The sequence below is a fragment of the Dromiciops gliroides genome, chromosome 2, assembly GCF_019393635.1.
Source record: "Dromiciops gliroides isolate mDroGli1 chromosome 2, mDroGli1.pri, whole genome shotgun sequence".
NCBI classification, from domain to species: domain Eukaryota; kingdom Metazoa; phylum Chordata; class Mammalia; order Microbiotheria; family Microbiotheriidae; genus Dromiciops; species Dromiciops gliroides.
The window spans coordinates 2,031,078-2,046,038 of NC_057862.1; the positions used below are offsets into that span (position 1 = coordinate 2,031,078).

A 14,961-nucleotide genomic window follows, 5' to 3' on the forward strand; every position below is an offset into this window, starting at 1 on the left:
GATGTCTACACATAGATGGTTAGCTCATTTGGAGGCCATATTCCCTTCCATTATTATTAATATCTTCTTTATTGGTTAATTTACTTGTGATCAATGTCTTTCATGGAATTTTCTTGATCTTGAGATCTTTGGTGATTTCAGTCTTTTTTTTCTTTATATTTCCCATTATTTCACTTTCTGACACCTTCCACTTTGATCGTACTTTCCCTGGGAACTGAACCTCAAAACTCTCTCAGTCTCTTCCCACATTGGATAATTCATGTTTCATGAGCCTCAGTCTCTACCCCAGGTGACATCTGGAGGGATAGTACTGGCTCAACTACTTTCCAGTTTCCTTTTCCTCAGGCTTAGTGGAATGCATCACATATGCGTCCAGCTCCCCCTGGTCTTCAGTCCTCTAGCTGACCTTGTTGACAGTACAGAGCACTGCCCCACTGCAGTCCAAGCTAGAGAAAGCTTCTGACTTGTTTTTCCTCAATATGGGGGTGGGTGGGAGAAGTGGAGAGGTGCACAGAGTTGAGTTTTGTTGCTAGCATGTATGTTGGCTTGTGCAGTCTTGACAGGGTATAGTGACTGGTGGAGGGAGGTGTGTTTAGTTGGTGAATTATGGGTTAGGGATTAGTCTATTCTACTGTTCCTTTTTTATTTTAACCATGTGAGGTCTGTTGTTTTCTTCATGCATGGGGATAACTGAAGCTTCTTGATCTCTTATACATAATTCCTATTTTGGAGAAGTTTGAGGGGTGATGAGGGTCAAAGTCTCTAGTTCTTCATTTTGGGGGTCACATCACTGGAAGGAAAATGACATCAAATAGATGTTCCTTCCTGCCACATTGGCAGGTGATAGATTTCCATTTCTTCTGCTTTCCAGAGACCCTATGACATCCATTCAAGCAACCCAGTGGAGTCCCTGGTGCAGTTATTCAGCACTGTGAGTGTCCAATATGCCCCAACGTGGTCTCAAGGGATGGTCAGACTCCTGAGAAAGGTAAACTCCCACTACCCCTGCCCCTACAGTCCTCACAGAACAGCCTACAGCAGTCAGAGGGCAGGTCAAGCCTTTGATGTACTGTGCACAGTGCCAACCTGTCATGGAATTAGGGCTAGTTTTGTATGGTTTCATAAAAAAGTTACTGTAATTTAATTGCTGTGATAGATCACCAGACTAGCAAATTATTATTTTTATTTTTATTTTTGTGGGGCAGTGGGGTGCTCAGGGTCACATAGCTAGTTAAGTGTCGAGTGTCTGAGAGTGGATTCGAACTCAGGTCCTCCTGAATCCAGGGCCAGAGCTTTATCCATTGTGCCACCTAGCTGTCCCCAGACTAGCAAATTATATCATTAATGATACATACCTTTTCTCAATAGCACCTCATTCCCTCTTCCCTCTGTAAAGTTCTGGGCAGGGATTCAGTTCTGTCCCATTAGTGGAGGAGTGATGTGGCCCCTCATCCCCCACAGCCATAGGTGGCAGGCAGACATCACAGGGTCACTGATGCCCAGTTGTTTGGGTCTCCTTCTATGGCCCCACCATGGACAGACCTGCACCCACCTTGGAATGGTTCGAGGAGGAAGCCCAGCAGAGGCCTGGCAGAAAGGAAGAAACATGTTGAATTGAATCATAACTGGGGCTCTTCACCATTTGTGTGTCATGGACCTCTCTGGCAGGCTGGTGAAGCCTATGGAGTCCTATGCTGAATAAAATTGTGAAAGGCAAAAAAAAAATGCACAGGAAACCTGTGAAATTGAAATAAAAATGCATTTTCCCCATCCAAGTTCACAGACTCCCCCCTCCCCTGAAATCTATCCAGAGATCTCTCCGGAGTCCATAAACCCCAGGATAAGAGACCCTAAATTGAAGGGAATATATCTGAAAATGTATATAGAAAGGTAGGTAACACAACTCCAAACTGTCCTAGCATATTTAAGAGTAAATGTGTACACACACACGTGTGTGTGTATATGTATGCATGTCTATCCAAACACACACATGTTTGGGAGAGCTTGTGCGGTGAATTGAGAGCTGCCCTTGGAGCCAGGGAGACCTTGGTTCAGGTACTGGCTGTGTGATCCTGGCCAAATCCCCGACACCCTCAGTGCTCTAAGAAATGCTCTGAGGAAGAGGGCAGAGCTGGGCACAACCTACACTGGCAGAGGACCTTTCCCCTCAGGGAGTTCTCTACAACAGTGAACTCAGAGATCTCAGACTGTTTCCCAGATGGTGGGCTGTAGATGCTCAGTCTTCGATATAGATGTTGTGAGTGTGTGCAAATAGCTACACACAGGTGTGTATGTGCATTTAGACAAACTGGGACGGGAGAGCCCAAGGGTCTTTGGAGGAAGTTAATACCGGACAAGCAATGTCACTGTGGCTTAAAGGAAGGAGATTCCTGTAAAGCTCGGGTGCCACCTATCGGCAAAGGAAGGACTTGCTTCAGGGAGGATTTCAGTCATGGACACACGTGTGCACATTGGCCCTGTTGCTTCCCTCCGTCTCCCTGAAAATCATAGGATCCTAGATTTCGAGATAGTAAGGGCATGAGAGGTCATTCCATCGGACGCTCTCATTTTGTGGGGCCCATCAAAGGGGAAGGTCACCCAGGCAGTCAGGATTCTGACTTCAGGGTTGAGGCTGTTCCCACTGGCCCAGGCTGCTCTTCAATGCCCGAAGCTTGCACCCCACCCCCACCCCAGTCCCCTGCATGGTGTCTGACACTTCATGACTACTTAATAAGTGCCTATGGAAACACTGACTGGCTGGTGCTTGGTACCCATAGGGTTCTCACATGAATACTTCCTAACTGAGCTGTGGGATACAGATGTATTTGAGCCTGTAGATTCACTTGCCCATTAGCACATTGGCAGGATGCAAGCTGCCAGAGTGGCCTCCATTGGAGCCCAGTGTTGGGCATTCCTTCTTCAGTTCTTCTGGTTGTGGGCCAGCATCATTGCAGTGACGGACCAGTTCCACTGGGTTACAGACCAGACTAAAATTGACCAATGGTGACAGATTCTGGGGAGAGCTGTAAAGATGGGAGGGGGGTTGGGCAGAGGTCCCCAGGCCTCTGGTGACCGGTGGCTCTTGGGAAGCCGCCTGGAGTAAGGGGCTGGTCTGGAGCCGATGGCATCGGCATCAGTGACGCTAAGAGATGGGCTTATCTATCCCTGCAGGCGCCTCTCCAGGCTCAGGGACTCCAGGGGATGCACACAGGAGATGGACACGGGAGTCCTTCCTCTGAGCTCCCCAGCATCTCTTGTCTCCCCCTGGGTTTGATCAGACACTTGAGGCTTGGTTCTATCAACGGGAACACAGCAGTGTTTTGTAGCACGGAAGGTTGGGAGACAAGGGAAGGAGGTGCTGGACAGCTCCCTCTGCTCCCCATGGGGGGCCGCTCAGTTCCTGATGTTTCTCCTCGCAGCTCCTCACCGTGAGTCCGGAGCACCGCTCTTCCAGCCTGGCAGACATCCAGGCCTCCCCTTACCTGGCTGACGTCATGTGGGACGAGCTGAACCAGAAGAAGGTGGAGCCTGGCTTCGTCCCAAACGTAAGGTCCCCCGCGGATCCCCTGCCTCCATGGGCCGGTCCTTGCTTGAGGGCAGTGCAGAAGGGCTTCCGGAGCCTGCCACAAGCCAGCAGCCCCGCAGGCTGTTGGGAGGAGGGGAGCAGCGGCGGCGGGGGGCGGGGTGTTGGGGGCCTCCCATGGGGCTCGTTGGCCACAGCTTATCCCTCCGCGCTCTTTCCGCAGAAAGGTCGCCTGCACTGTGACCCCACCTTTGAGCTGGAGGAAATGATCCTTGAGTCCAGGCCCCTTCACAAGAAGAAGAAGAGGTTGGCTAAAAACAAGTCTAGAGATAACAGCAAAGATAGCTCCCAGTCGGTGAGTGCTTCCGGCTCACAGCCGCCCAAGGGATAAAGGGCCCATGGTGGGAGGAAGGAGAGTACTCGGGATTTGGAGCAGCTTGAAGCTTTTGCTTAAGATCACAGAGCTAGAGCTCAAGGAACCTCCGAGGCTGAGTCCAACCCCATCACCTCACAGGTGGAGAAGCCGAGGCTCAGGGAGGGAGAAAGGGGCTCATAGCCAGAGGCGGGATTTGAGACCAGTGCCTCTGCCTCCAGTGCCGGCACCCTGCTCTGTGGCCACATCCAAACTCCACATGGGAATCTGGTGGTTTTGCCTTAGGTCAGACAGGTGCCTCCTTTCCTGCAAGCCCGGCTCTTTCTGACATATCCAGAGCTCCTCCATTTGGAATGGCTCCCAGCTGCTACTCTGGCTTCTCGGGGGGGCCTTCAGGCCCCCTAGCCCCTTCCCAGAGATGGGGATGTTTTTGCCCCTGGAATGCTTTCAGTGAGACCCAAAGTAAACCTTGAGGCTTTTCCAGAGGTCTTAGGGTAGCTTCTCACTTTCATTAAACAAGCTCTACCAGCTCTGTATCCTTGGCCAGGCAGAGAGGAGTTAGGAAGAATTGGGGCTAGATGACTACCCACAGGCTAAGGTTAACAGAGCAGGAGCTGTCCATCCCTTTCATGGGCAGCAAAGAAGGCATAAGGGCATCTGTTAAGTGCCCTATGGAAGGGCCTGGAGCTTCCATAAGTCTCAGGGCTCCCCCAGGGCATACTGGACACACATACACCCTTTTTAAAATTTTATTTTTAATTTTTATTTTTCGGTGAGGCAACTGGGGTTAAGTGACTTGCTCAGGGTCACACAGCCAGTAAGTGTTAAGTGTCTGAGGCTGCATTTGAACTCAGGTCCTCCTGACTCCAGGGCCAGTGCTCTATCCACTGTAACACCTAGCTGCCTCACATATACCCTTTATATTGAGATACATACCTACTGTTAGTACCTGTTGAGCGGATGAATGAATCTCAGTGGAGGGGCTCCAAGCAGTGGCCCAGAAGACTGGAGGAAATGTAACATGTGACCTCATGAAGGATGCTCTCAGAGTTTGGCTGCCCAGAACCACAATTTGTCCAACAGTGTCTGAGGGCTCTGAGCATCTCAGAACTCAGGAACTCCCTGGAATCTGACAGGTATTCCTTCTGCATGAAGGTAAGGCACTGGGCACCACCTGCCCCCTCTCCTACTTTAGCCTCTTTGGAAGGGGTCTCAAGCATCATGCAGCTGGTGGGAAGGCGACGTGCCAAGGAGCTGAGTCCTCCCAGAATTCTAGTGGAGTGTTATGTCATGAGCAGCCTGCTGCTACTTCTTCCCTGGGTGACTCTGGACAAGTCCCTTTTCCTCTCTGGGTCTCAGTTCCTTCATCTCCTAAATGATAGGATAGAAGTAGTGATGCTCCTCCTAATTCTGGACTCTGGATTCTCCCTGTGACCTCTTAAGGCCCTACAATGACACTCTTGACCAAGGGCCATATCCCCTGCTTTGACCCTACCAGCCTCGATGACTTGATCACTGTGGTGAGTTGCAATTCGTCCCCTTCCCAAAAGAGGGATTCTGAATGACTTCCAAAGAACTTCAGTGGGCATTTCAGGGCTCTGCATTTGGCCCAGGCTATTTTATGCCTTTATCAATAACTGGAAGAAAGGCCTGGATGAGACAGCTTGGAGGATAGCACAGATGGGAGATCCCAAACATGCTGAAGGGGCTCAGGCAGACTGACGTGGAGCAATATTCATGGGATGCTCAGCATTGGGAGGCCAGAGACCATCTAAGCCTCCTTGCTCGCCCTCAGCTCTTTCTCCCCATGCCTCGGAGGCTGGTCCAGGCATCAACCTCCCACTCCCCGGCCAGGGTAAAAGCCACAACTTGCCCACTTGATTCCAAGGACCCATCAGTCCACAAGAACAGCAGGACACATCTGTTTGAACCTCAAGGTGCTCAGTGCCTGAGCTGCTGAGGGCAGCAGCTCATTCCCAACACAAGCCAAAGTGCCAGCTCCACCATCCATGAAGAGCCTCATCATCTTCCTCAGAGTTTGTGACAGTCTCCTCTGCTTCTTCTCCAGCTGGTCGGATGGAGTCTTTTCAGGGTGATGCTCACCTATCCCCTCCCTCCCAAGCACTGGTGGCTCCAAGTAACTCTTCCTTATGTGTTGCCCCTCCACAGTCTCCTCCACTCTCCAGGATCCAAGGATCATCTTTTTAGAGATGATGCTCAAAGTTAGAGGGAGGCAGTGTGGCCCAGTAGAGGGAGTGTGCTCATGGCAGAAGAGTAGGAAATGGGCCAAGGAAGAGCAGACAGCCTGGTCCTAGGGAGTGCCCAGCCAACTGCTCCACCCTATCCCCCCACCCCCACCTATGCATGGTAGCAACAGGAGGCACGAGGACAAAAAAAAATGCACAAGATCTGTAGCTGTCAGAGGATGCAGATCCACATTCTGCCTCTTCCAGCTATTATCTTTAACCAGGTCACTGGCCCAGAGCCTGTTTCTTAATCTTTAAAAGGAAGAGACAAGCTAGGTGACTTACAAGATCCTGCCGAATTTAAAGCCATGATCTATGCATTAGGTGCTGTGTACATGAATACTGAATACATGCATTATGTATTCAAAACTATGTATCAAAAGCTGTGTGCTATGTCTTAGGTGCTGTGTACTTTTATTTAGCAGGATTAAATACTACATTTTTTAAAGATCATAAACACTTTGATTTAAAGTTTTGAGTTTCAAATTCTATCCCTCTTTTCCACCTACCCTTTCCCCCCTCCCTGAGGCAGTGAGTAATCATATATGGGCTATACACATGCGATTATGTAAAACATGACCATATTAGTAATTTTGTACAAGAAAACTAGAATAAAAGAAAAATGAAAGTGAAAAATAGCATGCTTCAGTCTGTTCCATCAATATCGGTTCTTTCTTTGGAAGTAGATAGTATGCTTCATCATTAGTCCTTTGGATCCTTGTATTGCTGAGAAGAGTTAAATATCATTCACAGTTCTTCATCAAACAATATTGCTGTCACTGTGCACAATGTTCTCCTGGTTTTGTTCACTTCATGGTACATCAGTTCATACAAGTCTTTTTCTGAAATCATCCTGCTTGTCATTTCTTAGAGCACATTAATATTCCATCACCGGCATATACCAAAGTTTATTTAGCCATTCCCCAATTGATGGTCATCCCTTTGATTTCTAACATCACAAAAAGAGCTGCTATGAATATTTTTGTACAAATAGGTATTTTTGTGTTTTTTTGGGATGTCTTTGGGATATAAACCTAGCAGTGGTTTTGCTGGATCAAAGGGTATGCACAGTTTTATAGCCCTTTGGGCATAGTTCCAATTGGCTTTTCAGAATGGTTGGATCTTTTCACAACTCCACCAACAATGGATTAGCATCCCAGTTTTTCCACATCCTCTTCAACATCCAATATTTTCATTTTTTGTTACATTTGCACTCTGATAGGTGTGAAGCAATACCTCAGTTGTTTTAACTTGCATTTCTCTGATCAACAGTGATTTAGAACATTTTTTCAACTATAGATAATTTTGATTTCTTTGTCTGAAAACTGTCTTTTCATATCTTGACCTTTTATCAATTGAGGAATGACTTGTATTTTTATAAATTTGACTCAGTTCTCTATATATTTGAGCAATGAGGCCTTTATCAGAGACACTTGTTTCAAAAATTCTTTCCCAGTTTTCTGCTTTCCTTATAATCTTGGCTGTATTCATTTTGTTTGTGCAAAACCTTTTTAATTTTATATAATCAAAATGATCTATTTTACATTTGGTTTTGTTCTCTATATCTTTTTGACCCTAAATTCCCTATCTGTTCTAAATGCTACATATTTAAAGATGTGTCTATGTATGTAACCTCATCTCTCTCCTGGGTTCTTGAGTTCCACATCTTTGTGTGATATCTCTCCCTGTGTTTATTATCAATATCTCAAAGGAAACATGTCCAAAATGGAACTCTTGAAATTACTTTGAATTTGTCCTGTACCGATTTACTCTGCATCAATATCATCTGTATAAGGATTTAGCTCTTTAGACTTGGCATAGTTGAAGGCATTGAAATGCCAAAGGAATGTCAGATAGATGTAAGTGAAGCATTCCATAGTTTGGAGAGGGTCTATGGCTTGAGTAGCTCAATAGCACATGAAGATGCTAGTGATGTATTGATCATCCAGGGCAGAGACTGCTTCATGACCTTGTTCCAAGGAGCTCAATTGAATAAAACCCCAACAGGAATATGGGAAGTATACCTGGATGAAAGGTAGAGTCCCACACTAAGGGAGCTTGCTCTGAACCAGGAAGAGCTGTCAGGCAAAGAGAAAAAAAGAGACAAAACAGGTTATACCTCTCTGACCCCTTGCTTGTTTGATAAAATAATGGGATTTGGCAGACACCCAGGGGCCCCCACCTGAAGATTGATTTGGAATTGATTGAATTGGGTGAGACTGAGAGATTGACTGAAAACATGCTTAAGGATGATTAAATCGAGACCATACCTGGCTGACCCTGAGTGTGGTGGTGTTCTCAGAGACTGTGGACTACATCAACAGGAGAACACCCTCAACCAATGAGCTTGAAGGACTTCCCCTTTCAGGGAGGGAGACAGGAAGTAGGAATGTGAGGCTCACTCACTGAATTGGCCTCTTTTTTCATACAGGACTTTGGTTTGGTGGCAGACAGAGAAAAGGAAAGGTTTTCTCTCTGTTTATCCCACATAGATCTAAGCTAGGGTTTTCCATTCTAATAAGAGATCTGTTCTCACCCTCTCTCTTCACTAACTTCTAATACTCTTTAATAAATCCTTAAAAGCCTAAACTCTTGCTGAATTTATCAGTAAATCTTAGCTAGCCCCCCCCCAAGAAAACCTGGGGGGACAGGTTAGGATACACATTAGATTTTAAACATCATACTTGGAAGCAGGAGATCTTAGAGACAAGGCTTTGAGGGAGTCATCAAGGAGAAGTTTCTGGCAGCTCTACCTTGAGACTCATTGCCCTTCATGAAGAAAGCACTGTAAAACTCCAACTGAAAAGTGTATTTTCAAAACCAGCCAAGCCAGAGGCTGGAGGTGATAAAGACAGCAGTTACCCACTAATGAGTAAGCCTAGCCAATTGACCCATCTAGCAGAGCTATGCCTGGTTCTTGTGAAGGTCCTAATGGTTGAGTGATCTGCTCAGACCAGCCTGGGCAGCAACATTCCATCATCAAATGAACTTGCTTCATTTGTCTCAGCCCCTGCTAAGGTCAGTGACTAAGGGACCTGCCTGGTCCATCATAGAAGCAATAGAACACAGGAAGGAGCCAGCCTGGCAGCCAAGTGGCCTCCTTGTGCCAGTCCAGCAGCAATCCCACCTGGCTAGTGGAGACGCTTGCCTGGAAGGAACCAGTCAAGCCCAACAGTGGAGCCACAACTCAGTCATCACTCCTGGCCCCCTCCTTGGCTTCAGGTTGATTCTCCAGAAGAAGTTGGGGCATCAAGGCTCTGTTCTTCCTGAGCTATGATGTACTCTGGACACATGCCTTTCCTACCCATATGCTTCACTGCCATCAGCCATTGATATTCTGACCTCTCCATCCTCATTCCCAAATACAAGGTGGGAAGGGATGTTTAGTACTGACCTCACAGGGCTGCTCTGAGGACCAAAGGAAATACTTTTTGGGTCACCAGCCACTCTTGTTTTTTGGAAGATTTCTAAAGATGTCCAGAACAATGCCCCAGTGGTCTGCAAGGCTGATGATGGATCTGAGGCCCAAGAAGACTTGGGAATTGGTTTGGGATGGCCCAGCAAATCTAGCTGTGAACCTAACCAGCAAAAGGGGGGACAGGTGCCCCAAGTCCAGGCCAGACCTTTCCTCTTCTGCTCCTTCCTTCAGCCTAATAATCACTACTGCTCCTACTTCTATAGATGTTTAAGGGTTATAAGGCACTTTCCTCCAAAGCCCCTGCCCAAGGTAGGGAGAGAAAACATTATCATTTTCATTTTTTGGATGAGAAAACTGAAACATGGAGTGGGGCAGGTGGCTTGTTCAAGGTGATGTGGCAGAAGAGCACCAGCAGTGGAACAAAGTAAGCCTTGGCACTCAGCCCTCCCTAAGGACCATCTGACTCACTTGTATGTCTTTTTCAACCAGGAAAATGACTATCTTCAAGAGTGTCTTGAGGCCATCCAGCAAGACTTTGTGATTTTTAACAGAGAAAAGTAAGTACCTTCTGGGAGTCTTAGATGAAGGGGGCAGGGTGTTTAATATTCTGTGGATGGGATCCCAGGCTACATAGTTTCTTATCTCTCCACTGTCCAAAAGAGAGACTCACAGAGAGGAATGATGGGCAGCCCCAGGCAAAGATAGGGGTCGGAAGAGGGGGCTCCTGGCTCCATGTTCCTTAGAACTAACTTGGGCCTGTCAGAAGCCCAGGGCCCATCCTTGTCTCTGTGGTAGTGATGATGGGTGTGACCAACTTGTGTCATCTGTGAGGGGCCAGAGAAGAGTGCCAGGCATGGAGAAGAGCCTTCCTCCAGGAAGTAGCCTTCTAGTTGGGTGCTGGCCTGGGTGACCTGCTTGAGCTGCCTATGCTGAGAGTCACTGAGAGCTGGGGAGGGGAGAGCCCAGCCTCACCAGACCTCTTGTCAGACCATCAGTGTGAAGGGTGGCTTCCTTTGCTCCACTGACTGGGGCTATTCTTGGTGACTTGCTCTTTACCAGGTGCTTGCCCAGCATTTTCATCAACCCCACAAGCACTTACAAATATTTAGCCTGCTTTGGGCATCTGCATGAGGCACTGAGGATACAGAGACTAAGAGTAATTGGTTCCTGCCTTCCAGAAACTTACAATTGATAGGAATCATATTCTCTTAAAAATTTTTTTTAAACTTTTTTTTTTGTGGGGCAATGAAGGTTAAGTGACTTGTCCAGGGTCACACAGCTAGTGTCAAGTGTCTGAGGACGGATTTGAACTCAGATCCTTCCTAATCCAGGACTGGTGCTTTATCCACTGTGCCACCTAGCTGCCCCACTAGGAATTGCATTCTTTTTTAAAAAAAGACAGGATTGGAAGGTGAAGCTCGGGCTTTGATGTCTCCCTTTCTGATGGCCAGAGCCCAGGCCAGGGGACCTAGCACAATCCTCAGTTCAGCTTATGATGAGAACTGTGGGCAGAAAAGACTATCTCCCTAGAGCTTGTTGGAAAGTGCTGGGTCCGCCCTGTCTTAAGATCAGGTTTTTCCTAAAGCTCCAAGAACGAGCCTGGACTCTACCTTCTTACTGTCTTTATCCAAGCTCCCAATTCCTCTGTACTTATAGTGACAGTCACCCTTGTCCATGGCTGTCCAGACTCACTCAGCATGCACACAACTCTCTAGGATTTCTAGTTTAGGAAGGACATTCATTATATGGTGAGAATCCAGAGGAGAGTGACCAGCGTGGGAAGAGCCCTGTGTCCATGCCAGATGGGTTGGGGGGAAGTGGACCCAAAAGCCCCCTTCAAGTATTTGAAGGCCTTTCACTTAGTAGGGGGAATAGACATATTCTGTGTGTTCCCAGAGGGAAAAACGAGGAGGGGGGAGGGGGAGAATTTGCCCCCAGACTTCAGATCTAGCTTTAGTATCCCAGGAACCAGCACTATTCCAAAGTGGGATGGGCTGCCTTGGCACAGGGCGGCTTCCTCTTCCCTGAAGGTCTTTAAACAGAGACTCAATGGTCACCTATCGGGTATGTCAGAATGGTGATTGCTGTTCATGTAGGGGCCAAGCTGGACAGCTCCGAGGTCCTACTGAGGTCAGCAATTCCACAACTCATCCTAGTGTCTGTGATTCTCAGCATGCAGAGAATACTGATGTCGGGTGACCAAGTTTCTCCAAAGGGGCATTCATTGTGATGTGACAGAAGCTGAGAGCTCAGCACCCCAGAGGAGTGCCGTTTGCATTCTGCTTGTGCATTTGGCTCAGGTTTTATCCTTTAGAAACAGCAGAAGGCTTTTGGGGCCACTCTCCTTCCCATTATTTGGTCTCTCTCAAGCAGCCCAATGCCTGCCTTTATTTTCCTGGTCATGACCACTGTCTTCCTTGTCTCAGGATGGCCCCACTTAGTTCGCTGTATTTCTCTCCCTTTTTGCAGGCTGAAAAGGAGCCAGGACACAGATGCACTGGATGAGGGCATGTCTGCCCCTGAGGCCACAGAGGAGGCTGAATTGGATACAGACACAGACCTGGAGAGCTCCCATTTCCACATGTGCAGCTCTGTGTGCCCCTCAGCAGGGAGTAGCTAGGTCTTCTGCTGGGCGGGTGAAAGAGCTCAAGTCCTCTGGCCTCTGGAATATATGATTCTCAGGTTGCAAGGGTAAATCTCTGTTTAGAGACAGTGCCCGGAGTGCTGGTGTGGGGAAGGGTGATGCCTGCGCCTTTTAGATTAGCTACAGCTGAACTCAGAATAGCGATTTTAGCTAACTGAATTCATGGATGTTACCAAACACTAGCAATGCACACCAGTGGTGAGTTTTCTACACTGAAGGGTGGTCCTTACTGTGCCACACCTGGGGAGCCCAGGAGTGGCCCCAAGACAGCATGCCTCTGCTGCAGGGGAGCTGCAAGGTCACGAGCCCTTGAACAAGAAGTCCCTGGACAGATTCCATTTCCTTAACTCAGTGGCATCTGAAGGGTCTGGTTCTATGCTTTCTCAATGAGAGCAGTTTCACCTGCATGCACTCAGCCTCCTTCAGGGCTGTCCCACTTAGTGAGAAGGGTTTGTGTTGGCTCGTTTCACTCTCCTTGCTAGGAAGTGCCAGCAGATTGTGGATAACCGGCCCCAACTTCTCCTTGGGGTGGGCAGAGGGGCCCAATTGGTACCAGTTGTACATACTGCCTTTTCCACTCTTGGAAGCCTTTTCTAGACAGGGCTGGTGACCAGCCTTCTTCTTTCCCCACATTCCAGCCACAAGTTGCCCAGGCCACTTGGACTTGTGCTGTTCCTCACTTGGCTGATGCATCATCCATGGCCAGGGTGGGGAAACCACCCTACAGATGCTGTCTGGGGCAGGGGGAGAGCAGGGAGAGTGAGGAGCTACCAATTCTTTATAGCTCCCATCTCTGGCCAGGCCATTTGCTCCACTGCTGTATAGTTTTCACCTTCATTAAATTAACTGATGAGGAATAATAAGGGTATGGTTGTTTCTGTTTTCAAACACTCTCCAGTGACTCTGTCTAGAGATGTCATAATGAGGGATGAGAGCCAAGGCTTGGGAAGACCCCTGTGCATACCCCTCTCCCTAGACAGTGGGGTGTCCTGCTGGTCTGTGCTCCCAAGGGGAGCATTTAGAATATTTGGAGAAGCCCCTGCTGGGGGGAGGGGGACCTCAGATGTTTGGGTGGTATCTCCATAGGACGTTGCAGTCAGTCAGTCAATATACATTTATTAAGCACCTACTCTATGCCAGGCACTGTGCTAAGAGCTGGGGATAGAAAGCAGCAAAAGATAACCCTCAAGGAGCTCACAATCAGGCCCAAGCAGTGACAAGGGGGTCTTGGGTAATTGAGAATGTGAGGAAAAGCAGCCTTCCTACACATGAGCTAGGCTAACATGTTGTTGACAAATGAACTCTCACCTTTCTTCACTCTGAGTTATTCATCTGAGAAATGGTGAATCACGAAGACTAGAACAAGGGAGCATCATGCACTTGACCTGTTCTAGCTGTCTAGTTTTGTCAAGGAAAACAACTGAGGCCGTAAGAGGGAAGTGGGCTTGCCCAGGATCCAACAGTCAATAAATTAGGAAATAAGGTTAGATTCACAGTTATAAGATAAAACATTTGGAAGAGAAGTGGGAGGCCATCAAGTCTAACCCCTGCCCTTCCAAGAATCCCTCCACATTTAAACATCCTAGATAGTTCTCAAAAGCAAGAGAATAATACCCAGGACCTTAGGTTGGGGCTGATCCACTTTGCATTCCTGCATTATTTGGGTAGTCTTTGCCCTAGGGACTCTCAGAAGACTCCTGGGAGCAGCTTCATAGCCATGTATGTGCAAACTGATATTGTGTCCATCCTCTCACCTGGACTGTGAGAACAAGTCCATGATCTGGGCTCAAATCTCACTTTTGCCACAGTGAATTCATAGGAATCTACAGGATCTATACTGGGAAGGGACCACAGGAATCATCAAATATCACCCCTTCATTGTACAGAGGAAAAAATTGAGGCAGCCTAGAAAAGTCATGTGATTGTCCAAGGTCGCCCAGATAGTGACAGATTCAGGATCTGAACACAGGAACTATACTATTGTAGGAAATCAGGACAAAGGGAGTAAGTTAGCTATGAGTGAGGTACAATCTACGTCTTGACCAATGTGGTCAAAAAGGTCTCCTTTTCCTTGGTTAAAAAAAAGACCTTAGTGAAATTGATTTCCAATCTCTTTCTAACATCTCTATTTCAGTTGGTCCTTTTGCTTTGTGATATTTAAAACCTAAATGTGGGTCCTAATCTGCCCCCGCTCTGTTTTTCTTTGGGGGGGGGAGGGGAAGCTGGCTAAAATCACTGATAAATTCAGCAAGAGTTTAGGCCATTAAGAATTTATTAAAGAGTAAAGACAACATATGTGATCCCGTAATTCCAGAAAAATCTATCTACCTTCTATCTGTTTTCCTCTCTCTCTCCGTCCACCTTTTCTCTGTCTCCCACCAAGCCAAAGTCCCGAACGACAAGAGGGACCCTCCTTTTTCTCCCTCTCCTGCCATGCCAGTTCCTCAATGAAAAAAAGGGATATCCAGTGAGCTAACCTCCACTTCCTAGTTCCTGTCTCCCCTCCTCAAAAGGGGAGGTCCTTCAAACTAATTGGTTGAGAATGGTCTCCTGCTAATATTAGTAGTCCACAGCCTCTGAGAACAACATCACTCAGGGCCAGCCATGTATGGTCCTCTTCCAATCACCCTTAAGTAAGTACTCAGTCAGTTTCTCAGTCTCACCCAATTTAAACAATTCTAAACCAATCTTCATGTGGGGCCCCTGGGCATCTGCCAAATCCCATTATTTTATCACTGCTTCTTCCTCACCCTTCTA

The 14,961-nt window shown here is 47.5% G+C and overlaps 1 protein-coding gene across 1 annotated transcript in view; it reads left to right on the forward strand.

The window, feature by feature from the left end:
* Positions 1 to 13,073, forward strand: part of STK32C (serine/threonine kinase 32C) — a 205,318-nt gene extending 192,245 nt beyond the window's left edge. The window contains exons 8-12 of the mRNA XM_043980204.1: positions 872 to 988; positions 3,420 to 3,545; positions 3,747 to 3,878; positions 10,050 to 10,117; positions 12,030 to 13,073. Coding sequence (XP_043836139.1) covers positions 872 to 988; positions 3,420 to 3,545; positions 3,747 to 3,878; positions 10,050 to 10,117; positions 12,030 to 12,180 — 594 coding nt within the window. The 3' untranslated portion in view covers positions 12,181 to 13,073. The remainder of the gene's footprint in view (positions 1 to 871; positions 989 to 3,419; positions 3,546 to 3,746; positions 3,879 to 10,049; positions 10,118 to 12,029) is intronic.
* The last annotated feature ends 1,888 nt before the right edge of the window (positions 13,074 to 14,961 follow it).